General features: G+C 39.7%; 1 protein-coding gene across 1 annotated transcript; it reads left to right on the top strand.

The window, feature by feature from the left end:
* The first annotated feature begins 12,266 nt into the window (after window positions 1-12,266).
* LOC136460636 (uncharacterized) lies at window positions 12,267-12,961 on the top strand. The gene is made up of 5 exons (XM_066460263.1): window positions 12,267-12,278; window positions 12,367-12,411; window positions 12,491-12,745; window positions 12,831-12,872; window positions 12,944-12,961. Exons 1-5 carry the CDS (start codon window positions 12,267-12,269, stop codon window positions 12,959-12,961), a joined length of 372 nt encoding a protein of 123 aa, XP_066316360.1.
* The last annotated feature ends 14,123 nt before the right edge of the window (window positions 12,962-27,084 follow it).

Here is a 27,084-nt window from a genome sequence, read left to right as displayed (position 1 = left end):
ACAGAGGTACTCTTCTAGCTAGTTCATCCAAGGACAACACAAGGGTAGAGTAAGTAGTGGTTGAGATGGATTCCTAAGGTTCTAGGGTCTAAGGATAGATAAATTCTATTTCTGCTTGCTTACTTCAGGCACCGGAGCACACCTAGTCTGCCAGGTGATACTAGCCTATAGCTCTACATTGAACCCAAACGTGGGGGATTACAAGGGATGGACAAGGCTATCACCACCTACCGCCTACCCCTCAACCATGGGGAATGAGGCAAATGAAGGTAACTTCTAGCTTAGACACCATGTCTATGCTATTAGTTACTACTCTAGCATTGGCCAAGAATATATGTCTTTATCAGGAGTCCTCTACTAGAGCATCCACCATAGGGATAGATGATGAACCCACAAACAAGTAAGTGTAAAGCTTAACTAATCAAAGACTTTATACTATAGGAAACACGAACACTCAATTAGCAGGAGAACCCATTGAAGTAAAGATGCCCATTGAGGTACAAGTTGGGGAGACACCGACAAGTCTAGTGCTTCCATGACCTCTCCCTCACATCTCTCCCTAACAAATCTACTAGTTATCTAGGGCCGAAGACCCATGGAGTGAAGCTCAAAGGTGGAAGCTCTTGCTCTTGTGTGTTGTGTTGTATGAGAGGGAGTGAGGGGTATTTATAGTTTGAGAGGAGGAATGGAGGCCACTCAATGCTCCATGTCAGCGATCCATGTGCTTCTTCACCATGGCCCTTGGATCAAACCATCATAAGATCAATGGTGGAGATGGAGTGGAGTTTGTGCTTCTTTGCATGCCTTCCTATCTTAAGAAACTACCATCCTCTACACCAAGTCTTATGTGATGCACATGCAACAGACATTTGGAGAGATGGTATGAGGTAGCATACCAAAGATGGCCCAAAGACATGCCAGTAGGGGTGCAGGTGGACTAGTGGTGTGGCCGCACCATAGAGGTGTTGTTTCGGCCCAATCTTCATTCTGTAAGCCTCTAGGACTGCATGGGCCACTCCTGCAAAGTTTGGCGCTATTTGGAGCATGTTTGATTTGGGTTTTGGACTTTTATGTCCACCTAGTTGGGCCCTGATTTTCCTAGTAAGTGGGCCTTCTCCCCTTGGGCTCATGACAAGTGATGTTATGCCTTGTCTAATGCGCATTTTGGGCGTGTTGTCCTTGTTATTCAAGCATGTGCCCTTCAAAACATGTAAACACCAAAACTCGTGGAACTTGTTAGTTATAAGCCCTAATTCTAAGTTTGGTGTCCATATTGGTTCATTTTATGTGATAGTTGGTGGTTAATTATGTGAGTTAAGCTCCACCAACATCTGTGGAGCAGCCTGCACCCCAGCAAGGCGCCATTCTATGTGATCATCCTAGGAAAGGAAGCCATGCCCCTCAGGTGCATCTAGCTCAATGTCACCTTTAGTGAGCCAGACAACTTCTGTAAGGAGCCACTCACCTTTGAGGTGGTCAACTTCCTTAGTGTCTACCACACTCTCCTAGGTCAGCCATGCTTTGCCAAGTTCATGGCCGTCCCCAACTACACCTACCTAAAGTTGAAGATGCTTGGCCCTAAGGGGGTCATCACCATCGACAACAAATTTGAATAAGCCTACTACTGCAAGCATGTCTACGTCGCCCAAGCGGCCACACCAATCACCCCCTATTCTTCTGATGGCCCCGACCGCAACACAGGAAGGGCAGCAAAGGAAGTAGCCAAGGCAGCGGCGGTGCTCGACCAACCAAGCATCGGCGAGGCGGCTAAGGCTCTTAGCAGCAGTGATGGCTCGGCTAGCCCCTCCATCTAGGCGCTCGGCCCCCTAGAATGGGTTGACCCGATCATGGTGAGTTTCAACCTTTCCCAATGAGGGAAGGCCATCACCAAGCCATCCACCTAGAAGTCCAGCCTCTTAAGCCAATACCCACCTGCAGACCTCCTTCGCTGGCCTACCTCTCCAATAACAAAAACCAAGATAAGTCTCGTCCTCATGATCCTCCTGCTTTGCTTGTATTATTAGTATCTCCTTTGTCCCGAGCTGCCCTAGTAGCCGCTTGGCTGTGCCAAAGGACTGACTAAGCTTACCACCCATTGCCCTCTCTGAAGGATGACTACAGCAGACGGCCCCAAGAGAGTCAAGGGTAGGATAGATGGAATGGGAGGACAAGGCGAGAGATTGGTAAAGTGCTAACAGAATGGCCCTGACCGTCACATTACCAACTATGTCATCTTTCCCTTCTTTTGTGTTCATTTCATTCATTTGCAACTATCTCCTTCTTTCCAGATCCTTCATCGGATCACGTCTCCTAGCCGCATCATGGTATGGGGCCCCCCAGAAGGGGCATCACTAAGGGTTCTAAGGCTAGCCCACTAGGGTTCTATTGGTAGTCCTTAACTCACACTTTTTACCACCAACATTTATATAAAATCCATACAAAAAAAATACCAAACTTAGAAATAGGGCCCATAACTAACAAAGTTCCATGAGTTTTGGTGATTCATCTATTGCAGGAGGACATGTTGGGATATCACTAGAAACATGTCAAAAGTACACAAATAACAAGGTGTAATATCACCTGACATGAGCCCAAGGGGGAAGGCCCACTTACTAGGCAAAATTAGGGCCTAGTCCAGTGTAGAAAAAAAGGCCAAAACCCATATCAAATCAACTCCAAATGGTGCCAAACTCCATAGGACCCATCTAGAGGCCCAAGGAAGGCAACCAATTGAAGATGGGGCCATTCGAGCCTAGTTGGGTGGGGCCACACCCTAGGTGCGCCCGCACCACCACTGGCACCCGTCGGGTCCATCTTGGTGAGGTGGTGCCATTAATGTTGCTAATGACGGTGCTAGTGGGATTCCCTCTGAATATTCCCTGCAAACTATCCATAGGAGTTAGATTTGGTGCTTTCCATGAGGAGATGAAACCTTTTTAAAAACACCCCTCCTCTCCACCTATAAAAGGAGGCTCCCTTCTCCTCATTTGAACATCACACCAAGGCAAGAGCTACACCACAAGAGCATCACACCAAAGGGTCTAGGTCTTAGCTAGCTAGTAGACTTGGTTTGGGAGAGTTGTGAGGGAGAGTACGGGGAAGAGCTAGACTTGTTAGTGTCTCCCCAAACTTGTACCTCAGTGAACACTTGTACCCTATGCACGCTAGAGCAATAGTCAATAGAGTAGATGTGGTGTCTAGGTTAGAGGCTATTATTGGCATTTATTAATGTACATAGATAAATCCACAAGTGCACGGATACCACTGTAGCTTTCACCCAGAAGTATTCCAAGTATCGTATCCACAGGGGAATGTGTGAGACTAACTACGGTCTAACTTTACTAAGGGTAGCAACAAGGTTAGGATAGACAGGAGCATAGAGAGGATAACTAAGGTTCTCTTGTTCTAACTTTGGTATGCTATGTCTTCTATTCAACTAGGGACATTACTAGGGAAAGACACCAGTAGAGGATGCTTTCCTTCATAACCGGGTCCTACTTGGCCTACAAATGGAAGGTGACTACAAAGGATTCAACGAGGCTATAAGAGTCACCCTCATGAGCTACCACCAATCTAGAATGCAGGGTGTATCCATGATTAACCCAAGTCTAAGCACCATGCTTACACTTATGATTAATACTTTACTCCCTCTAGAATAGAAATAAAGCACTCAAAAGAGTTGTGAACCTGATGAACAATATAAACAAGATGCTTACTTGAATTAGAAGTTGATTACTAGAGAAATCTCAGAGGAAAGCTAAGATAGAACTTGGATCCGCCAAGGTACAAGCCATAGAGAGAGCACCGATAGGCCGGTACCTCCTCCAAACTCTTCCCTCACTCTCTATCTCACTATTTCAATTCATAAGACTAGATCCTTTGGAGGACTAATCATCTCTTGATTGTTGGCTCTGATTCTGGAGATATGAATTAGGGTTTTGGGGGATGGCTCTGCCGAAGGGTTACAGGGCCATATATTTTGGGGGTAGCATCAATTCTAGACCCTTAGATCAAACCGACTTAAAAGGATGGCGTAGATGCAATCTAGGAGGCGGTGGAGAACCAACATTCAAAGCGAAGACTTACAGGAGGGGCCCATAGACCAACTGGCCTATTGGTGGGGCCGGCCGGCCCCACATGGTAGCCCCTTGGGGTCTCCTTTAGTGGGTTGTCTTTTGGAGTGTTCTAGAGTCTTCCCATGTCAGTTTCATTGTGGATAAACATGATTTACTTTGATGAATATGTCCTCCTTGATGGGTTTCTAGATAAATCCTCCTATAAACACAGATTTACCAAAACTCATGGAATTTACCTCTAGACCTATGTTTGGTGATGGAATTAAGTATATATGTAGGACATGTTGATGGTTTAGAATTGGTGTTAGTGGCCATCAACAAGCTCCACCAAGCTTAACCTTTGCCAGTCCCTAAGCAAAGATAAACTCAGCAATGGATCAGGAGTTGCTACAATGTTTTCACGCCTCAAAAGTACACAGGCATTCAATCAAGAATTCTCCTCCGAATTTGAGTAAACTGATCTAACTTTTCAAACTTACCCATATTACCTTCAACCATGGGGCTTCTTAGCCTTCACTTGGGTCTTGAGCAATTGAAAGATAGAACAATCAAGTCAAACACTATGTCTCAAGTTCTTTGTTCAACCATTGTTCCAAAGTTTTTTACAAGTTTTCAAAATAAAACTCAGAGATTCCATTGTATGATACTCTCAAGTCTCTCAATATATGTGGTATTTGTGGATCCTCACCAAGGCAATAAAGATGTTATGACTTTTTCTCTTCCTACCACTAAGGCTTATGTGGAGTTCATAGATAGGGAGAAAGCTATAGTATACTTGCAATGCATATATTGTAAAGTCAAACAATGGATCCAAAGATAGTTGAGTCATACAATCAAATCAAGATGTGCATGTGTGCGGATATATTTAGTGGCTAACCTAATTCTACTTTGCTCCTTGAAAACTTATCTCTCTTTTGAAACTTGGAAACATTTGCTAGAGAACAGGGGCTATCTTATTCATCTCTTATTTTTTAGGCGAGCATCTGAGTACCCATTGTTTTAGATATCTCGGACGCTTGTCCATTTTTTTCTTTCTTAACTTTTTTTCTTCTTCTCTTTTTTTGAATAATTTTTGCATAGCCCCATGTCTCTATTCTGCAACAAAACTCCAAGAGATAACAACAAGAATTTGGAGCATTTATTTGGTGGATGGAAACCCTATCAAACATGTTTTTGTGTACACCCCCTAGTGTAGGAGTAGAATGTTTTTGAGTGGTTCTAAATGGAAAGCATGTTTTTACTTACTCCTAGTGTAGGAGCAGCAAGTATATATGGTGTGTACGCGATCTTGATTTTAAGAGCATGACAAACCTCTCATAAGGGTCAACAAAACTTTACAAAACTCAATGCAAAAGCAAGCAACATATATGTGATGTTTTCCTAGCCTAAAATAACATGTATGGCTCTAGTGGGAATTCAAGCTTTGACATACAGAAACTCATCATATAGCATTTTTGTGTTTTTAAAAGATAAATCTTCATAACTTTGGTGTCACTTGGAACAAGATAAATAGTAGCTCAGACCTTCTCATATCATATCCATCAATTACCTAGACTAAGATCAAGCATATGCTGCCCACGATTTTCAAGTTTAGAGTAAATCTTTATATCAAAACAGTCTTATCCAAAACTCGGGAGAATTCAAGGCTAAAAACTAGGTACTTGAAAGGAATTACAACAGAGCAACTATTCATCATTTCTATTTAAGAGATTATTCTGAGTCCTCTTTATTTGCTAGCAACTCTTAAAAACAAATTAAAGCAAACTAGACACACCTTTTATTTTGTTTTCAATTTTACTAGATCACACATTATTACTATAACTATATATATTTATTATAAAGATATCTTTTTATTTTTTTAGTTATTCATCTTTTTAAAACTAAAAACTAAAACAAATGGGAAAGAATACTTACCTGGATACATGAGGATGCTTCTCTCCCAAGCTAGCTCTTTCGGTGAGGGTTCGGTATTTAAGTCCTTCGACCTAGACTTCTCCTTGTGAAGTTCATTGATCAAGTACCTTGGTTTGCTCTGAAGATGAGAATTCTTGTGACGACAATTCTAATGGTGATGTCACCTCCTTCTACCAAATCCATCTTGGTTTTGAGTTTTGCTTTTGGTTTGATAAGTTTAGATCTTTGTAGAAATTTGGGGAATCAACTAACTCCCCCACACTTTGCTTGAAGTGTGTCCTACTCATAAAGACAAGGTAGAGATCAAATGCATGGGCTCTATTGGTGGGAAAACACTAATAGAACCAAAACTTTATTTATTCTTCTCTTTCCTTAGGCATGTTGAACAAGATGAAGTTGATGTTGTGTGCTTTGTTCAATTATAACATGGGTGGTAAGATCAGAAGATTGAACATGAATGTAGAATTTGAGTTCATTTGGCCAAAAAGGTTGAGTTTTTGTCGACACAAAAATGTCGACACACGGCAAGCCAGAAGGATCGGCTTAGGATGAGCTCGGAAGATCTGCTGGGCTTCAACGTAGGAGTAACCTGATCCTACGAATTCCTCCCGAGGCATGCCAGTCAATTTGACCTACAATTGACAATGATACAAAGTTTATCAGTAATTTAAGGTGGAACATGCCAGTCCTTGCCTAGACAGGTCCAAGTGTGCTGCTTCGGGAGTAGCCAGATGGGAAAATCGACTAAATAGTCGATACGCATAGAAATCGGCTGTTATGGATAGTAAAGCTTATGGATCACTGATTGATTTTATGTTGATAAGTACAATGCCCGCAGATGTAAGTGAAACGTCATTTTGTGGCAAAGCGAACGATGGACTAAAAGGATGTGAGGCCGATCTAAATCGATCTCGACCGGGCAGATTGATATTGCTGCAAACTAATAACAATGAGAACATCAGCAAGATTGGTAACTTAGTGACTCTACCTGAAGGATGCCAGCCCTTAGGTAGAGCCTGATAACTTGACCTTAATCTAATTAAAGCAGTGGAGGTCGATCGGATCGATGTAGCTATACTTGAATTAGACAAGAGTTGATAACTAGCTTATACTAGAGTTCGCAGTGGAGGTCAAACTTAGCTGATGCAGCCATACAAATAGAAGTATAAGCCATGATGGTACTTATAGACAAGCCACAGGTTGGTCGAACAGATGCAGCCCTGCTTGTTGAATAACTCGTCGGGATCTACTCTACTCCTACTCCTAAGGGTTGTCACGGAGCCGAAAAAAGTAAATTGTATTTGATTGATTGGATCTCCTTTTACAATAGTCAGGGTCCAATATTTATACCCAGAGCCTAAACATGAATCCTACTCAAGTACGACTAATTACAATCATTGGCATAAGAGAAAACATTCCTAATTTAAGATAACTTGGACCCAAATCTTTCCCTTTTTGTAGAGTCCGACATGTTTCTCTCGACGCCAACCGTAGCTTTTTGTCGTTATCTGCTGGTGTCATCCAAAGAGAGCCAATTCTAGTGCTGCATTTGAACCAGCTGATATCAAACTTTATGCAATTGATTCCATGATCTTTGGGAGCTTCAAGTTCCCACATTCTTCTTCCCAAATTTTGGTGTAAACATATGCCCCCCAATTTTGGGATAAAACTAATTTTATTCTAAAATTATCATGCCTGTACCTCCGATAGATCCATAGTCATGGGTAGAGAATCTTGATCTAGGGTCTACTATCTGTTACTATCTTTGACAACTTATGAGCCCATGCTTCAAAGCTTTACAAGAGCATCATTGCTTCACGGACGCTTGGATTCATCTTTCTAGGCCAACTATAAATGTCTATCCGACTCTAGCAAGAGCAGCTCAACAACTTTAGTTATGTTTCTCTTCTATTTTCTTCTTCGAGTGCCCCTAGCTCCGCTAGACCCTCCATGGTCTAATTCCTTGCTTTGAGGATCTTGAGTGGTTAGAAGAATTCTTGTGCATAGGGTGATTGTGTGGCTCATTTTAGTGGCTTGTCGAGCAAGAGGATCAGCTACTACGGTTAGAAGAATTCTTGTGACATCACCTGAGTTCTCTCACCATGATCAAAGAGTTGTTCTAGTGTTTGCAAGGGCTAAAATATGTGGACGCCTTCCCCTTGTTCACTCCATCAAATGCCCATCGGGAAAACCACAGACTTCTTTCCCATGGTTTCCCAACCACCAATAAATGGGCATCTCTTAATAGGCGGCTTTCTTTCCCATTGTTTCCCAGTCACCGAGAAATTAGTTGGGTATACGGGCATCTTTTAAGTAGGCGACCTTTCCTCTTCCACTGATGCAATTTTATCAACGGGCCGATATGACTTGGTCCATGATGACCTTCGGCCTTACGGGGATCCGGAGCCTCTCCCATCTGGCCTTCACCTAATCTCCACTCTCCAGCGCCTCCTAGACCGAGCGACCGGCCGCCAGTAGCCACAGCAGAGCCAGGGCTCCAGCTGCCCAGGCCGTCCCGCCACTCCTCTCTGCTATTTGCTTCCGGCAGTCCAGCCTCTGCGAAGCGCATTCATACCCCACCGGTAGCCTGGGTGCGGCCGACCGTCCCACCCCCGCGGTGCCCGTGCCCCTACTGCCTGCTTCCTGGCCTGGCAGTAGTAGATTTTGTCTCTAAAATAAAGTACTGACAGATTCTCTGATTTTCACATCTTAAATAGTTGCCGTATGCATATTTTGAATCCATGTCCTTTTGTCTAGAACACATTTATTTAGTGATAGATCGAAACATGTACATGTGAATTTAGTAGAATTCTTCATGAACATAGACTCAAACCTCAGTTATGAGCTCTGAACAATTCTTATAAAAAAAGACAATTTTATTTCTTATATGAAAACATATAACATTGTTTATGATTTCTGTTTGTATTTTAGTGGTTAAACGATTTTGTATAAAATGATCTAAATTTACTCCATGAAACATCTATTACTATATGTAACTATTTGGCTCTATGATTTCTCCAAATTTGTATGGAGTAGTTATTTGACTCCTGGATTTTGTATGGAGTAATTATTTGGCTCTATGACTTCTCTTTATTCGGTTTTGTCACTCTGTGAAAATCTAATGATCCCATTGTGTAGATTACTAGAGCGCAGTCAGCGCTACAAATTTATACTTATCCATCTCTTTTTCCTGTCAGAAAGATCATGTTCTTCATTTCCCCCTCTGTATGTATGGTTCTCACTGTGTTGGTTCCGTGCGACATCTTATGAGTGCACTATGTGATTTAGGATCAGCATTGAACCTTTTCTTGGTTATCTGTTTGTTGAGCAGCAAACTAAAACTGCTCTTTTGCAGTAGAAATCATGGCAAGAGGACCTCGACGATTAAGAAACTTGCACCTTGAAGCACAAGATGAAAGACATGAGCAACAGGAGCCTGATGATTTGGTAGATAATGAGATTGAGGAGAATTTACAAGGTCCTCCAGATGTTGACAATATATTAGCCCACATGCCAAACCGACGTGCAAGCCCAATCAAGATAATATGTAAGTTTGATTTTTGTTTGGTGACACAACTAAATACAATGTCAAATAATATAATTTCATACATGTAGGGCCTAATGGACAGGTGCGACAAGTTTTAGGAGATTTTGGAGTCTTAGACTTATCAAAACTAAAAGGAGGAAAGGTAATTGTAGGGACCGATGAAAATGGTGTACCAAATGAAAGGTCAGCCTCTGTTCTTGGACAACACCTTGGTGATCTAGCACAAACACATACATTTGCGCCATTACACATTCAAAGATGGGACAATGTTCTATTCAATAAACACAAGGAACTAATAATCATGGATGTTGAGGTAAATGTAATCTGTACAATGCTAGAAAGTACACTATTGTTTGTTCCAATCATCAACTATTTACTTTTTCTTTGTACAGTCAAAATTTGTCTTTCCTAGACAAACGCTACAGCTTACAAGAGATTGGATCTTAAGAACTGTAAACAATAGGTGGCGAGCCTACAAATCTAAGTTGAAGAAAGAACATTTCAATCCTGAACAGAGATCTCTAGAACAAATTATACAAGGTAGACCAATAACTGTTAATGAACATCAGTGGAGACCTCTTGTTAGCTTTTGGTGTCAAGAAGCACATAAGGTGATATCTTTTTATCTAACATTTACAAGAAACTTTGAAAGAAAGTAATGTAACATTTGTGCTTTACAATTTTGCTATGTTTACAGAAATTGTGTGCAACAAACTCTCGGTGTGCAAAAGAACAGAAGAATACGCACACAACGGGGAGGAAAAGCCATGCTAGACTGAAGAAAGAGATGGTGATATATATTCTAACTGTTGTTATGTGTAAAATTCAATGATCATGTAATAGAATTGATTGGATTCTCAATTTTAATATCTTGTGCAGGAAGATCGAAGGAAAGGAAAGGTTCATAGGATAGAATTATGGGACGCTGCTCATAAGAAAAAGAGTGGGAGATACAGCACCAACAAAGTGAAATTAGTAATGGTATATTTTTCTGCTACTTGTGGATTCGATTTGGAGTTATTGTTATGATTATGTGACCTTGCTATATGCTTATTTCGATAGGATGCATCATTTGAGGAATTAGAAAAAAGAAAAGAGCAGAACAATGGTAATCTTTCAGCTAATGATTTTAATGAGGTGTTCAACGAGATTGTTGCTAAACAATTAAAAGCACGTGGGTACTACGATGATAAGTACTGGAGTCAAGTGCAAGTTTCTAAAGGTATTACTCTTGTTACTGAAACTGAAGAAGAAAGAAGGTACCGTGACAAAGTGAATACAATGGACAATAAGATGCAATGCATGAGTGGTGCTATGAAACTTTGGCTTGCTTTTGTGTCACAAAAGTACCCAGATGATGATTTGCTAAAAAGAATGGAAAGAGCTCTACATGATGAAGTAAGCCTCCATGGGGTCCCTGTCTATGTCTCTCTCTCTTAGGAATGAGTTTATTCATATCTTGTAACTAAGCGTTTGTTTTTTCATTTTTCTGTAGGTTGTTGATACTGAAATGGATGGTCAGACTGATACTGAGCAAGACTGTAGTGATGACGGTACCCATGGCGCATGTAGCGATGATGGCATTGAGATCGACAATGATAATGCGTGCTCTCCAGAAAAATTTGTTCAGGTAACACTAACCTTTCTTCACCCTGCTTGTCTGTGATTCTACATTATTGTAGCTATGAGATGCAGCTACAGGAATTAGAAGGGAGCACAACCCTTATTTCTAATTTCTAAGATACAATATACCATGTAAGTACATTCGAATGTCTTAAATTCTAAGGTTACAAATATGCAGGCCCAGAATTCTAGTCAAGTCAACAAGGATTGTTCCGTGCCAGAGTTACCACGTGAGCCAATGGTTGCAAAGGTATGTTAGAAATATACAAGGGGCAAGAAAATTAAGGTCTGCTCTTTTTGGTTGTCCACGTAGCTTCAACAGTGCTTACTGCTGATTGCTTCTCAGATAGCCTGCATTTGTGATTTTCCAGGGATAGTTCTTGCCAAACTCTGCTCACCGATCTGCTCTTAGAAAATAAAACCTTGCAGATTTCAATTCACAAAAACTAGAGACAAACCTGAAAACTAAAACCTTTCAGATTTGAACCACAGATCATAACTCTTTTATTATTTAGTGTAAAATGGTCTCACTGGATGCTTTGTCCTGAAAGAAAGCACAAAATAAATATTCCAATGTATTGCTATTTTATGGTCACATGCAGCAACAATTATTTTGCTGTTATCCTTACTACAGGCAAAAGAAAAACTGTCATAGCAAGTAAATAGGCATGTGACTAAAAGTAAATTTACTTAGCAACTAAATATTCCATACTTGGCTTGTTCAGATAGGAAAGACTGGTGGGAGACTGCAGCTCATAAACACATTTGAAGGGAAATATGCTGCTTCCTTAGTTCCATCTAGTATGTATGATATTTTTTTGAAGGGGTCTTAATGTGAGATTTGGTTAACAATCTTGCTATAGCTCCCAATATGAAGTTAAAAACAATAATCTGATTAAGAACTATTGTATGAGATGTGCTAACATTATGAACTATTCTAGTCATGTACATCTATTTGATTATCAAAATCCGAATTGAGTGCAACATAAACCATGTTACATGTCACAAAATTGATAGTGCAACTATGACTGCAGGTGGCACATATTGAGAATCAAGGTCATGCAGATAAGGGTTCTGAAGGTCTAACTTTTCCACGTGCTACCACAATGACCAATATTGTATGTCTATATTTTATATTATTGTAACACTTCAAAGTATGGCTGAACTTGCTAGATCAATGATATGGTTTGATTGTGTCTATTGCAGAGATCTCAAAGAATTGAAGCTCCTGCTTGTAATCAATCAGGATCGGTATGTGCTTGTTTCCTTTGTTTTGAAGCTAAATTAATTACAAGTTTGATGATCATGACTATGTTTTACAAAATGATAGAGCCAACTGGAAGTCTATCTTATTTCACTAAGAAACAATTATAAAATCGTGGCCAAAGGAAAGCTAGTGACTACTGATAGCACTCGAAGCATTGGTGGCACTGTGCTTGGAAAAGAATTTGTTGGGGTTTATGTTGAGACCCTTGAAAATAATGGCAATGGAAACAATGGAGATGAGATGTTACCTAGACCACTCTTTTCTATCAAAACTATGAAAGATGCTATTGGCTTTCTTGTTGCTTGGCCTCGTTCGCATGTAAGTTCTGTTATATTATCGATTTTTTATTTTGTATTTCTAAAAAATATACTACATATCCCTCTAAACACATGTCTCATTGTAGGTTAAAAAAGTTAAGAGTTCAACTCAAGCTGGTACAGCCTTGGTATCTTTCATTCTTGCTATATTGGTTTTATTAGAATTCATGTGTCAACTCAATCTTGTCTTATTTTGCAGCTTGATGGAAACGTGTAACTTGATGTGCTTGGAAAGAGAAGCTACAAGTTTCAGAGTGAACAAGATAGACTTTAGATGTTAGTGAAAAATATAGATATTTGTATAATATTGCCACTTTTCCTATGCTTCTTTATGAATATGGTTTGCTTCTAAGAGTGCACTTTAATGGGTCATTAAACATTATCTTGTTTTGTAAAGACAGTGGATTTTTCAATGCAATGCCTTCATGATTCACTTCCTCATTATCTAGTCATTCCAATTCATGTGTGTCCAAATTTGTAGAAGTCTCTTTATTTCTAGTAAGAATGTGTAACTATAAATATGGCTATAATAAAAATATGCACATTATAAAATGGATAAATATCTTTTTTTAGATGACGTTATAAAATGTTACTATATGATGTTTCTATATTAGTAGACACGAAATATAAATGTGTGTAAAATTGTCTCTATTTTCTTGAAACGCAAAATGATGTTACTAAACAATGTATCTATATTGTTAGACATGTAATATAAATGTATTACTTAAACGTCTCTATACTTCTTGATACACAATTTGATGTCATTACAAAACGTGACAACATTAGTACACACATAATATAAATATATCTATGAGAACGTCTCTACACTTTTTAACACACAATACAACATCATTACGCACCGTTACTACATTAGTACACACATTATACGAATGTATCTATGAGAACGTCTCTAAATTTCTTAGCACATATGAAGCGCTGCTATATAACGTAACTACACAAATAACCACGTTATACAAATGTATCTATAAAAGTGTATCAATGTCCGTAGGCATGCAACAAACGTCTCTACAATACGTCTCTTTATCACTTGGACACGCTTAGAGAACTCGTCTCTACAAGTCCTGACACGGTCCATGCGAAGACGCTTCTAACACGCTTTATAAAAACATGCCTACAATCTTGTAGAGACGAAATAAAACGTGTTTATCATATAAATAAAACGTCACTACATGGGGGTATTTCTAGTAGTGAACTAGGCCCAGACTACACCTATAGACTCCTTCTCAGTGCTGCTCAAAGTCAAGGATTGCCCTTGGTAGAGAGCCTGATACGGGACATGGGAAAAAATGCAAGACAAAACTTATCCTTAAGTTCATCCCTAGTCCCCATTCATGCTTTCTATGGTGTTAGAGTACCATTGCTTCACCTTCCTTATAAGAGAGAAAGGAAACAACTTCCACTTTAGAGTTTCCTAGTGTCATGCCTGAGATGCTTAGGCACTGAACACATCTCCTCGAACTCATGTAGGTGTTGGCAGGGGTTTTTGTGATCATGCCCTGAGAAGGGTTGTGACCGAGCCATGGCTTTTAAACTAGGGTGGAGTTCACTACTAGATGAAAGTTTTGGTTTTGAAGGTGTCTTAGGGAACTCCCCCTTTGAAGCAGAAGGGTATGAAGTTGAAGTTGGCTTCATGGTGAAAAAGGTAAAAAGAAAATATTTTTGTTTTTATAAAAAAGATAAAAGATAAAAGATACAGATACGAGGACAAACTAGGTTTGAAGAAAATAGGAACCATTCCCTGAACAATGGCACCAGAAAGCTTGTTGGTATTTCGTAATGCAAACATAAAGACTTCGCAAGCGCACAGAATTACCATTGTAGCTTTCACTCGGAAGTATTTAGGGTATCATATTTTCCACAGGGAACGGAGGTACTTCTTCTAGCCAATCCATCCAAGGACAACACAAGGGTAGAGTTGGAAAGGGTAGAGATGGATTCCTATGGCTTTTGGGTCTAAGGATAGAAAAACTCTACTTTTACTTGTGTACTTTGGGCACCGATGAACACTGGTCTGCCAAGCATTGCCGGCCTATGGCTCTACGTCATACCCGAACATGGGGGATTACAAGGGACGGACAGAGCTATCACCACCTATTGCCTACCCCTCAACCATGGGGCACAAGGCAAATGAAGGTAGCTGTTGTCGGTCACTAACACCAGTTATAAACCATCAACATATCCTACATGTATACTTAATTCCATCACCAAACATAGGTCTAGGCGTTTAAACTAATAAATTGCATGAGTTTTGGTGAATCTGTGTTTGTAGGAGGATTTATCCAGAAAACTATCAAGGATGACTTATTCGTCAAAGCAAATCATGTTTATCCACAAAGAAACCAACATGGGAAGACTCTAGAGCACTCTAGAAGGCAACCCACCGAAGGAGACCCTGAGGGGCTACCATATGGGGCTAGCCAGCCCCACCTGCAGGCTAGCTAGCTTGTGGGCCCCTCCCATCAGTCTCTGCTTCGAAATGTCGGTTCTTCACCACCTCCTAGATTGCATCTACACCATCCTTATAAGTTGGTTTGATTCGAGGGTCTAGAATTGATGCTACCCCTATATATATGGCCTTGTACCCCCACTAGCAGAGCCATCCCCTGAAACCCTAATTCATATCTTCAGGATTAGAGCCAGCAATCAAGAGAAGATTAGTCCTCTATAGGATCTAGTCTTATGAATAGAAATAGTGAGATAGAGAGTGAGGGAAGAGTTTGGAGGAGGTACCGGCTTGTCGGTGCTCTCTCTACGGCTTGTACCTTCTTGGATCCAAGTTCTATCTGAGCTTGCCTCTGAGATTTCTCTGGTAATTAACTTCTGATTCAAGTAAGCATCTTGTTTTTATTGTTCATCAGGTTCATGAATCTTTTGAGTGCTATATTCCTATTCTTGAGGGAGTAAAGTATTAATCATAAGTGTAAGCATGGTGCTTAGACTTGGGTTAATCATGGATGCACCCTGCATTCTGGATCGATGGTAGCTTGCGAGGGTGATTCTTATAGCCTTGTTGAATCCTTTGTAGTCCACCTCCCATTTGTAGGCCAAGTAGGACCCGGTTACAAAGGAAAGCATCTGCTGCTGGTGTCTTTCCCTAGTAATGTCCCCAGTTGAATAGTAGAAGACATAGCTTACTGAGTCAGAACAAGAGAACCTTAGTTATCCTCTCTACGCACCTGTTTATCCTAACCTTGTTGCTACCCTTAGTTAAGTTAGACCATAGTTAGTCTCACATGTTTTCCTATGGATACGATACTTGGAATACTTCCGTGTGAAAAATACAGCGGTATCCGTGCACTTGCGGATTTATTTGTGTGCGTTAATAAATACCAATAAGCTTTCTAATGCCGTTGTCGGGGAAACGGTTGCTGAATTAACTATGAACCTAGCTTAACTTTGTATCTTTTATCTTTTTTTTTCTTTTTTTTCTTTTCCTTTTCACTGTGGATTCCACTCCTATCTATCAATATGTTGCACCTACGAGTACGTGCCTAGAGCCACCAAAATCTATAGAGCCTATCCTAACACCTGGCTATGAGCTACGCCCATGTTTAATAAAACTAATTCGGGATCAATCTTTCTCGGGAGAAGGCAACGAAAATCCATACTCACACCTATGGGAGTTTGAACAAACCTGTGCATGCTTGCGTATCACTGGCATGTTTGATGAGACCTTAAGATGGAAGTTGTTTCCATTCTCTTTGATGGGAAGAGCTAAACAATGGTACAGTCAAACCATAGGAAATATGCAAGGAGATTGGGAAATGCTATGTTCTAAATTTTGTTTATGTTTCTTTCCCATCTCTAAAGTGGTTAGCCTTCGAAAAGAGATTCTAAATTTTAGACAACTAGAAGAATCTCTTGGCACATCATGGGATTATTTTAATGACCTCATCATCACTGGTCCAGATCTTGCCATTCAAGACCCTGTACTTCTTCAACATTTTTACATGGGTCTTAGCAAGGATTCCATGGAATCCCTTGATGCAACCTCTAGAGGAGCTTTCCTTCATTTGTCTGCTAGTGAAGCAAGGTCTATGCTTGATAAGTTAGTGGAAAAACTCCCTACACTAGCATTCATAATGAACTCCTCGAGGAAGAGAAGGAATCACATCCTGAACAAGAAGAGGAAGTTTTGATAGCCAAATCACACCACTTCAATCCTAAGGTTTAGCTATCAATTTTGAACTATCAATACCCCAATTCAACCTTAGAAATCCCTTTTGAAATTAAGGATGATCTTTTCAATGTTGATTTTGGGAAAAGCTTAAACTTCTAGCCTCACAAGAGACCTTCAAGTGAATATAATTCAAATCCTCTCAAGAAGGGATCTCTTAGAAAGCGTCCTTATTCTCATATAGGACATTGGGACAAACTCAAGGGTGATATGTCAACTGAATGCTATATAAGGAGAGCTGAGTCATTTAGCCAATCCTATCTTCTCCCCTTCTATACCCACATTAGATGTCTCTTATGAACCCATTCCTTGATTCCGATGATTCCCCTTATGATCTTTCTCCTAAGTCTCATGATGATCCTAGAAATCTATTAAGACAACCGAAGCATAGGAGTCATGAAGACCACAAGGATGATCAAGAAGAGCAATGACAATGGCTGGAATATATTAAGAACTCATATGCCATTGCTTAAAATGGATGGACAAGGATGAAATCTTATGGGTAGAATCCAAACTTAATTTAGATCCAAACGGTGAGCTTAAGTCAATCTCCTAAATAAATATGACTCACCCAAGTTTGTAGGAGGCCTTAGACGAAATTAGCCTGAGAGTCACCGATCCATGGGAAATCCTAGACAATAAAATGTCCAATAAATATCATAAGAATGGAATGATGGAGACAAAGTTTTTGCGTATGGACATTCAGGAAGAAACACCCTTGGAGCTTGAAAAGGAAGATGACATAGATGGGCATGGAAGCTACTTCATGAACACCTCCTCGAATCCATGCTCACATGAGAAATCTCCTGAATCAATTGGTCTCCCTAACATTGCCACACATGAGATCTTCAACCCCCTTATACTTTTTGTTCCTAAATTTTTTGAAAAGGTGGTTGTAGATGCACATGTTTATCATAAATATTGCAAAATTTTGTTGTGAGAATCTTGAGATGGGCACCCAAAGGTTAATTTTGGAGGGGAAACCACCTCACCAACTTAGCGCGATTCAAAGGTTTCCTAGGGATGAGCTTCTATCCTAAAACAAACACTTTCATGAGACAACATGACCTTTCACCTTTTGCTATACTACCCTTGTGAAATGAGAATAGAAATATAATTGTGAAAATATTCCTTTGGGTATTCTTGTCACTAACCATTCTAGGTTTGAAGCAAAAAGAATGAAGGATGACGACGCAAGGTATGTCCAACCAATTATCATGCAATATTGAATCACATTCACACATGAGAGGTTTATCATCCAAACTTGATTTTGCTTCAAAATTCAAGCTGGGGTATGGACTTCTCTGAAAAATCTTATGCCATGTTGCAAATTTTGGTTGTCTTTAACTTCAAGTCATGCTCAATAACAATCATGCTCTTTCATCTCCAATTGAATAAATCTGTATAATGCTTTCATTCTACCTTTGCCTGCCATAGTAAGTTTTGGTTTGGAAGTACTACACATACTTCCTTAGGTGTTTAAATTAAGCATAGTGCTTAGGTTAAATAGCCTCCCTTAGTCAAATTAGACATGGAGTTTAGTTTGGTTATTGAACTAAAAATTACTTGTGTAGACACTAGATATTTTGTTGGACTAACGCCTGTAGGAAACTCTCAAATTCAAATTGGGTAAGTCACGAGATGGATTCAAATCAAAGATGAAGCAAGGCACATCATTTAAAACATGGGATAAAAGTTCTATGCTAATTAATATGTTAAAACCAACTCTAACATAGACGACCTTCAACCCTATTACAACACTACCTCTGCCTTGAATTATTTGTACAATCCTTCGGGTATGTGTTGTCCACTAATCCTTTGTAGACATAAAACAATGAGTGAGGCTGAAGGCCCAACAAAATGGCAAGATCAAAGAGCAGAAAGATGGCATGACAAAAGGATGAGAGAGAAAGGGTGCAATCTAGGAAACAAAAACTTCATGAATAGCTTAAGCTATGAGGCTAGCCGAACAAGGAAAACTTCAAGCAAAAAGGGGGGGACCATTACGAGCCATCTACTCTTTGTCACATGGTGTCATCACACTCCAATGACAAAGGTAACATCCAAAGGTAAATGGTCATTACTTAAAAAGTTTTTCCTTGATTCTGGTATATATATAATTAAGACACAAACATGATTGAGTTCCATAAGCTTGTTCCTAGCACCACTTTCTTAATGTCATAGTTTTAACCAAATGAGCTAAAAGGTTGCACACCTTATCACTGGAAGATGATAGTCATAATCATGTAAAGATTAATACCTTATGGACAATCCTTTCAAAGGTTAAGAAACTGTTTACACCAAAATTTGGGAAGAAGAATGCAGGAACTCAAAGCTCCGAAAGATTGTGGAATTGATTGCATAAAGGTCGATATCAGCTGGTTCAAATGTAGCACTAGAATTAGCTCTCTTCGAATGACGCTAGCAGATAACAACAAAAAGCTACGGTTGGTGTTGGGAGAAACATGTCGGACTCTACAAAAAGGGAAAGATTAGGGTCCAAGTTATCCTAAATTAGGAATGTTTTCTCTTATGCCATATATTGTAATGAGTCGTACTTGAGTAGGATTATGTTTAGGCTTCGGGTATAAATATTGGACCCCGGCTATTGTAAAAGGAGATCCAATCAATCAAATACAATTTACTTTTTTTGGCTTAGTGCCAACCCTTAGGAGGAGTAGAGTAGATCCCGATGAGTTCTTCAACAAGCAGGGCTACATCGGTCTAGCCGACCTCCGGCTTGTCTATAAGTACCGTCATTGCTTATACTTCTATTTGTACGGCTGCATCGGTTAAGTTGGACCTCCACTATGAACTCTAGTATAAGCTAGTTATCGACTCTTGTCTAATTCAAGTATGGCTTCATCGATCTGGTCAATCTCCACTACTCAAATTAGATTATGGTCAAGTTATCGGCTCTACCTAAGGGTGGCGTCCTTCGGGTAGATTCATTAAGTTATCGATCTTGCTGATGTTCTCATTGTTATTAGTTTGCAGCAATATCAATCTGTCCGGTCGAGATTAATTTAGATTGGCCTCACATCCTTTTAGTCCGTCATTCGCTTTGCCACAAAACGATGTTTCTTACTCTGAGCGATGGGTTATGTTTCATTAGTTGTTCTATTTCAATCTTGATCGTGCATAGTACGCAGTTAAGGCACGTATGATCTTGAAGAGGTTTGCTGGCTAGCTAAATCTGGTCTATAGTTCACTATTATGGCTGCAACGATCCGGTCGATCCCCACTGATGGCACTGTAGATTGGAGGATGCCAGTTAGTAGGTTTGTTCTCTATTAGGTGTGACCTTAACTATTTGTTATGCCTGCATCGGCTAAATAGCCGATCCCCTATGCTTTAATGCCTATAGTGTGCGTCCATGATTCTGTTAAATGTGAATAGATCTATTTACTTTAAAGGTTTCATTTGTCATCTTTATCATGGCTGCATCGATCCGGTCGAACCCCACTATTAGAGATAGTAGATTAAGTCTGATGAGTCCACATGTTTGTCCATGCAAAATAGTCGATTGTTCACACATTGTAGTCCCTTTTCACCTAAATCGGCTATTTCAGCCGATTCGCTTAAGCCTTCACGTATAGCATGTCTTTTAGAAAGCCTATCGAAGTATAGATGGTTTTATGGATTCTTTGGTTTTTGTTTGTTATTATCATCATAGCTGCCATTGATCCAGTCAAACCTCACTATTGATGATAATAGATTAGATTCAGAGCATTTGTAGGTCCATTCGTATCAGATAGTCGATTTGTTCGCATGCTATATTCTTTCTTGTTAGATTCATTAGCTCAATGATTTATACTAGTAATATCCACCTAGCTGATGATTTCACTTACAACTATGGGCATTGTACTTATCAACATAAAATTAATCACGATCCATAAGCTTTACTGTCCGTAACAATCGATTTCTGTGCGTATCGGCTATTTAGTCGATTTTCCTGTCTAGCTGCTCACGAAGCAGCACACTTGGAACTGTCTAGGCAATGACCAGCATGTTTTCACCTTAAATTACTGATAAACTTTCTCTCCTTGTCAATTGCAAGTCAAATTGACTGGCATGCCTTGGGAGGAATTCACAGGATCGGTTACTCTTGTGTTGAAGCCAAGCGGATCTCTAGGCTCATCCTAAGCCGATCCTTATGGCTTGCCATGTGTCGACATTTTTGTGTCGACACATGTTTTGGCATGCCTGGTGGGACCCCACAATCATCATGGTGGCTTACAACAACAATGACATCCTTATGGTGCCTTATGAAGACTTATCTGATGGAGATAAAGATATCATCAGCAAAGCTATAGAAGAATTTCAGAGCAAGTGTTTATTGTCCTACACCAAGACATGTGACAATAAAATTGTTCAAAAATATCCACTATTGAGAGTTCTGTTGCATGGGTAGACAGATGCAAATGAAGCTGAAGATAGGTGTTTCTTTGTAGAGGCTGTAAATAAGTCTATTCATGATGTCATGTCAAATCATAACAAAGTTTTCTTGAATACATTCCACAACACCATGAAAGAGGTGTTTCATGGGTTTCTAGTCGACCAGGTTGGGCTGGCTTATTACAACATTCCACATCTATCAACTCAGGGGACTAATCAAGCTAGTACTAGCCATCAAGAAGTAGCACCAGCTGGTAATGATGATGTCCAAGTGGTTCAGAGCTCATCTGAGCAAGTTTAGGGTGCTACTACTAATCAGATACACTATAATCCTAGAGCGTCAGTGCAGCATGTACAACAGCTGATAGGGCAAGGTCAGAACCAAATGGTTAATTTTGGCACATCAGGCCAAATACCATTGTTGGCTCAAAAGATAGCACCGTCAGTTCAAAGGATTCATAGAGATATAGATCATAACGTCTATGACCAGAGACTTCAAGCAATAAACTAGCAAAGGACCTAGCAGATGGAGGTTCAGCAAGGATATCATTATGGCATAGATTACAATACCCTTCACATGGTTCCAAATCCAGGGTATCAAGGTACCCAAAATTTTAATCCACAGATGGGTCAACAATTGCAAAGAAATCCAAATTCAAATGTTGATGAGTTGTTGCTTAGAGTGACCGAGAGGATTTCAATTGCTGAAGAATCAGTTTAGTTTTGAAGCCAAAAGGGCTAGCCTTTACTTGGTTTTCGTTGCTGCCAGTTAACTCCATTAATTAGGCTAACTTAGAGAAGAAGTTTCATACATATTTTTACACTAGGATAGGAGAAAAGAAGATTACCGATTTGACAACTATAAGACAGAGAACTAATGAATCGAGCATCGAGTTTCTTCAGAGGTTCCAAGAGACCAGGAATTTGTGCTTCTGATTGAACATAACTGATGACTAGCTTGCTGCTTTGGCCGTTCAAGGAATGTTACCAACATGGAGAGAGAAGCTGCTGGGACAAGATTTTGATAACTTGGGTCAGTTGGCTCAACGAGTGGTAGCACTCAATAGCCAATTCTAGAATATGCGCAGAGATATCCAATTCTAGAAAAGTACCACAATGGTTGAACCCTATAATCCATATTTAGTCGATGATGGCTATGAGGATGATAAAGAAGAAGAGGTTGCCATGGCTGAATGGAATTAGGGAAAGAAGATAGTAATGGTGTCAAATCCTTAGGGGAGAGGAGTCGAAGAGAGCTATGATTTTGACATCACAAAATCAAACAAGCTCTTTGATTTCTTGCTCGAGAAGGGACAAATCAAGTTGCCCGATAATCATGTTATGTTGCCCCCTGATCAGTTGAAGAACAAGAAGTTCTATAATTTTCATAATGCCACTTCTCATTCCACTAATGAGTGCTAGAGTTTTCTAGCAACATATACAGAGGTCTATTCAACAAGGAAGGCTCGAGTTCGATACACCTCGAAAGATGAAAGTTGATGATAATCCTTTCCCAAGAGATCAGAACATGGTCAATGCTAGGCTGCTCAAAGGAAAGACTAAGGTCCTAACATCAACCAGGGCAAGAGAAACTAGAATAGTCGATCCTGAGATGTAAATATAGGCTGATGAATATAGAAAGATCAGAAGACATCGTGACCAACAAAAGAGCCGATATGAGCAGGGAGAAACAGTCGAGGGATGGGGTGACAAGGCCATGTGTTACATCTCGAATTTTGTTGAACAAATAGCAGCGGTAGAAGGAAAAGGATTATCAGCATTGGTTAGAAGAGCAAGAATACCAGCGTCAACAGGAAAAAGAGAGGTATGAAAGAAAGCAAACTAAATCACATTAGAATTGTCCTTTCTTCAAACATTGCTAGAACGAAGGTTTGAAATTGCCTACCAAAAATAACTGTCCGGAGTGTAGTGAGCAATATTGGGAGTTTAGGAAATCTTAAGCCAATCGCCAGTCTATCCATGCTTAAGATGAGTATCATCATATTAACATGGATCGGCACTTAAAAAATAGAAGTGTTCATGATTGGCTAGGAAAACAAGTTGTTGATCAAAACTGGGCTGATTATGAAAAAGAGAGTAATGAGGAAGAATATGTTTGGCAGGAAGGCCAATGGTGTCTAGGAGGTTTATCAAGAAGCCTAGAAAAGAAGGGTGCAACGCCTAAGGAATAGAGAGCTAGAACAGGCTCAGGTATCTGGTAGACATCAAGTGTGGTGAGCTAAACAAATAGCCGATAGAAGGCAACCATCAGGCTAATATTCAAATGGCTTTTCTATTACCATTAGAATTTAGAGCTCTAGCGAATCAAGAAGTTTATTCAGATTTTGATGAATCAGAGTATGAGGAAATAGTTGCCAAGTTAACAATTATACAAAAGGCTATATTCGATAAACTAGTCAAGCATCGACACTTAAAGGCTTTATATGTAAAAGGTTTTGTTGATGGGAAGCCGATGTGGATGGAGGTGCTTCTATCCATCTTATGCCTTATACCTACTTTTTGTAAACTTGGCAAGGGACCGAGAGATTTAATTGAAACCGATATGATTCTTAAGGATTTCAGAGGTAATGCATCTAAGACCAGGGGGCAATGAACGTTGAATTGATAATCAGAAGTAAAACTTTGCTCACCCCATTCTTCATCATTAATGGAAAAGGGTCATATAGTTTACTCCTTGGTCATGATTGGATTCATGCAAATTGTTGTGTGCCATCAAACATGCATTAATGTTTGACTCAATGGCACTGGAGATGATGTTGAGCTAGTTCACGCTGATGAATCTGTGAGTATTCACAATAGCCGATCCAGTATATTGGGAGCTAGAAGAGTTCGAGTGTTTTTCTAGCAAGCTATAGGAAGGAGGCTTCATTAAGATCAGTAATGAAAGCCAACAGCCGATCCAAGCAATTGGCTCTAAGAGTTTGTTTTAGTTAATAATCCAATAGATGGTACAGATGGTAAACTAGGACATGGCTTTACTGCTGGCTGATGAATTAGAAGAGATAGATATTGGTTCTAGAGATAGGCCTAGGCCAATGTATATAAGTGCCAAGTTAGATCCTAAGTATAAGCAAGAGTTAGTAGATCTATTAAAGGAGTTTAAAGATTGTTTTGCTTGGGAATACTATGAGATGCCTGGTCTAGACCGATCGATTAGTTGAACATCGGTTGACAATCAAACCTGGATATCGGACATGTTAAACAATCTCTGAGGAGATTCAACCCAAACGTCCTTGATGATATCAAAAAGGAGATTGAAAGGTTGCTAGAAGCAAAATTTATCCGATCAGTGCCAATATGCAGAATGGATATCAAATGTTGTTCCTGTGTATAAGAAAAATGGGAAATTAAGAGTTTACATCGATTTTAGAGATCTAAACAAAGCTACACCCATGGATGGTTATCCAATGCCGATAGTTGATATATTGGTAGATGCAGCAGCCGGGACACAAGGTTATTAGTTTCATGGACGACAATGCTAGGATAAAACCAAATTTTCATGGCTGAGGAAGACATAGCAAAAACAACTTTCAAATGCCCTAGCGCAATCGGTTTGTTCGAATGGATTGTGATGACCTTTGGTTTGAAGAATGCCAATGCAGCTTATCAAAGAGCAATGAATTATATTTTTCACAAGTTGATCGGTAGGATTGTTGAAATCTACATTGACGATGTGATGGTAAAATCCATCGGGTACAAGGAGCATCTAGCTGATTTGTGGGAGACTTTGGAGTGCACAAGAAAACATGGTCTAAAGATGAATCCTAATAAGTGTGCTTTTGGAGTATCAGTTAGACAATTTTAGGGTTTCATGGTCCATGAGAGAGGAATCGAAATTGGTCAAAAGAGTATGAAAGCAATTGATGAGGCAGTACACCCGACTACTAAAATAGAGTTACAATTTTTGCTTGGTAAGATTAATTTTATCAGGAGGTTTATTTCAAATTTGTCGAAAAAAGTTCTACCGTTTTTCTCCCTTGTTGAAGTTTAAAAATGATCAAGAGTTTAAGTGGGGTGACGTACAACAAAAGGCGTTTGAGGAGATAAAAGAATATATGAAATGTCCACCTGTGCTGGTCCCTCCTCAGCAAGGTAAGCCTTTTAAGTTGTACATATTGGCCTGATAACCTGACAATTGGATCGGCCTTGATGCAAGAGTTTGAAGGAAAAGAACTGAGTTGTTTTCTAAGTAGAAGACTTTTGGATCTAGAAACAATATATTCTCCCATCGAAAAGTTATGCTTAGTGCTTATATTTCTCTTGCACTAAGTTGCAACATTACTTGGTATCAGGCTGAGTGTACAGTTATTTCCAAGGCTGATGTGATCAAACACATTGCTATCAATGCCAATATTAAATGGACGAATGGGGAAGTGGATTCTTGCGTTGTCGGAATTTGACTTGAGATACGAATCGGCTAAAGCAGTCAAAGGGCAAGTAATAGCCGATTTTATCACCCAGCATCATAAGCCAAGTATTGACTACATAGAGCTGATACCTTGGGTGTTGTTCTTCGATGGGTCATCATGCAAGCAAGGTGGTGGCAGTTGGTATTGTTATTATTTCACCTCGGGGGGCAAGTTTTGAGTTTGCTTTTCCAATTGAGCCAATGATTACCAACAACCAGGTAGAATATGAAGCTATTCTTAAGGGGCTTCAACTTCTTCATGAAGTAAAGGTCGAAGCAATTGAAGTATTTGGAGATTCATAGTTAATTATTAATCAGTTGATCGGCCTATATGAGTGCAAAGAAGATACTCTATGGGGATATTATGATGAGTGCCAAAGGTTGCTCAAGGAATTTCCTCATGTCTCTCTTCAACATATTCCAAGAGCACAGAATCAAGAGGCTAATCATTTAGCTCAAAGTGCGTCAGGTTATCGAGTGTTTCAAGAAGTCTTAAGTAGTGAAACCTCGAATAATGATTGGAGAGTTGAAATAGCTGATTACCTTAGGAATCCATCACAGAAGGTTACCAGGAAGCTAAGGTATAAATTGACTAAGTATGTTTTACTAAATGATCAGCTGTATTACAAAATAGTCAATGGGGTGTTGCTTAAATGCTTAAATCAAGAAGAAGCTAAGGTGTTGATGGGTGAAGTACATGAAGGGATATGTGGAGCTCATCAATCGGCTTATAAGATGAAATGGATTATTCGCAAGACTGGATATTTCTAGCCAACAATACTGGAAGACTGTTTTGAATATTATAAGGGGTGCTAGGACTATTAACATTTTGGTAATGTTCAGAAATCACCCACATCGGCTATGAATCCAATAATCAAACCATGGCCATTTCGAGGTTAGGGAATTGATCTAATTGGCCTAGATTTTCCCGCCTTCAAGTAAATGACATAAGTTCATATTGGTAGCTACGGATTTACTTCACTAAGTGGGTTGAGGCAATTCCTTTGAAGATGGTAACCTCAAAGAACATGGTTGACTTTGTCAAGGAGCATATTATGTACCGATTTGGGATTCCTCAAACTATCACTACCGATCAAGGGACAATGTTCACATCAGAAGAGTTTGGAGATTTTGCTACCAGTATGGGAATAAAGTTGCTAAATTCTTCTCCTTACTATGCTCAGGCTAATGGCTAGGTAGAGGCATCCAATTAGATTATGATTAAGCTGAATCAAGAAAAAGATTGAGGAGCAGCCAAGGAAGTGGCATTCAATGCTTAATGAGGCACTATGGGCATATAGGATGGCCTATCATG

Source organism: Miscanthus floridulus, chromosome 6 (genome assembly GCF_019320115.1).
Source record: "Miscanthus floridulus cultivar M001 chromosome 6, ASM1932011v1, whole genome shotgun sequence".
In the NCBI taxonomy this organism is placed as follows: domain Eukaryota; kingdom Viridiplantae; phylum Streptophyta; class Magnoliopsida; order Poales; family Poaceae; genus Miscanthus; species Miscanthus floridulus.
Note: the sequence above shows the minus strand (reverse complement) of the source record. Positions and strands in the feature narration are given on the sequence as shown.

What these genes read in the sequence shown, in the direction of transcription:
- LOC136460636 (XM_066460263.1), top strand. An exon ending in CTTGTAATCAATCAGGATCG is followed by an intron (nt 12,412 to 12,490) that starts GTATGTGCTTGT and finishes ACAAAATGATAG; the next exon opens with AGCCAACTGGAAGTCTATCT. An exon ending in TTGCTTGGCCTCGTTCGCAT is followed by an intron (nt 12,746 to 12,830) that starts GTAAGTTCTGTT and finishes GTCTCATTGTAG; the next exon opens with GTTAAAAAAGTTAAGAGTTC.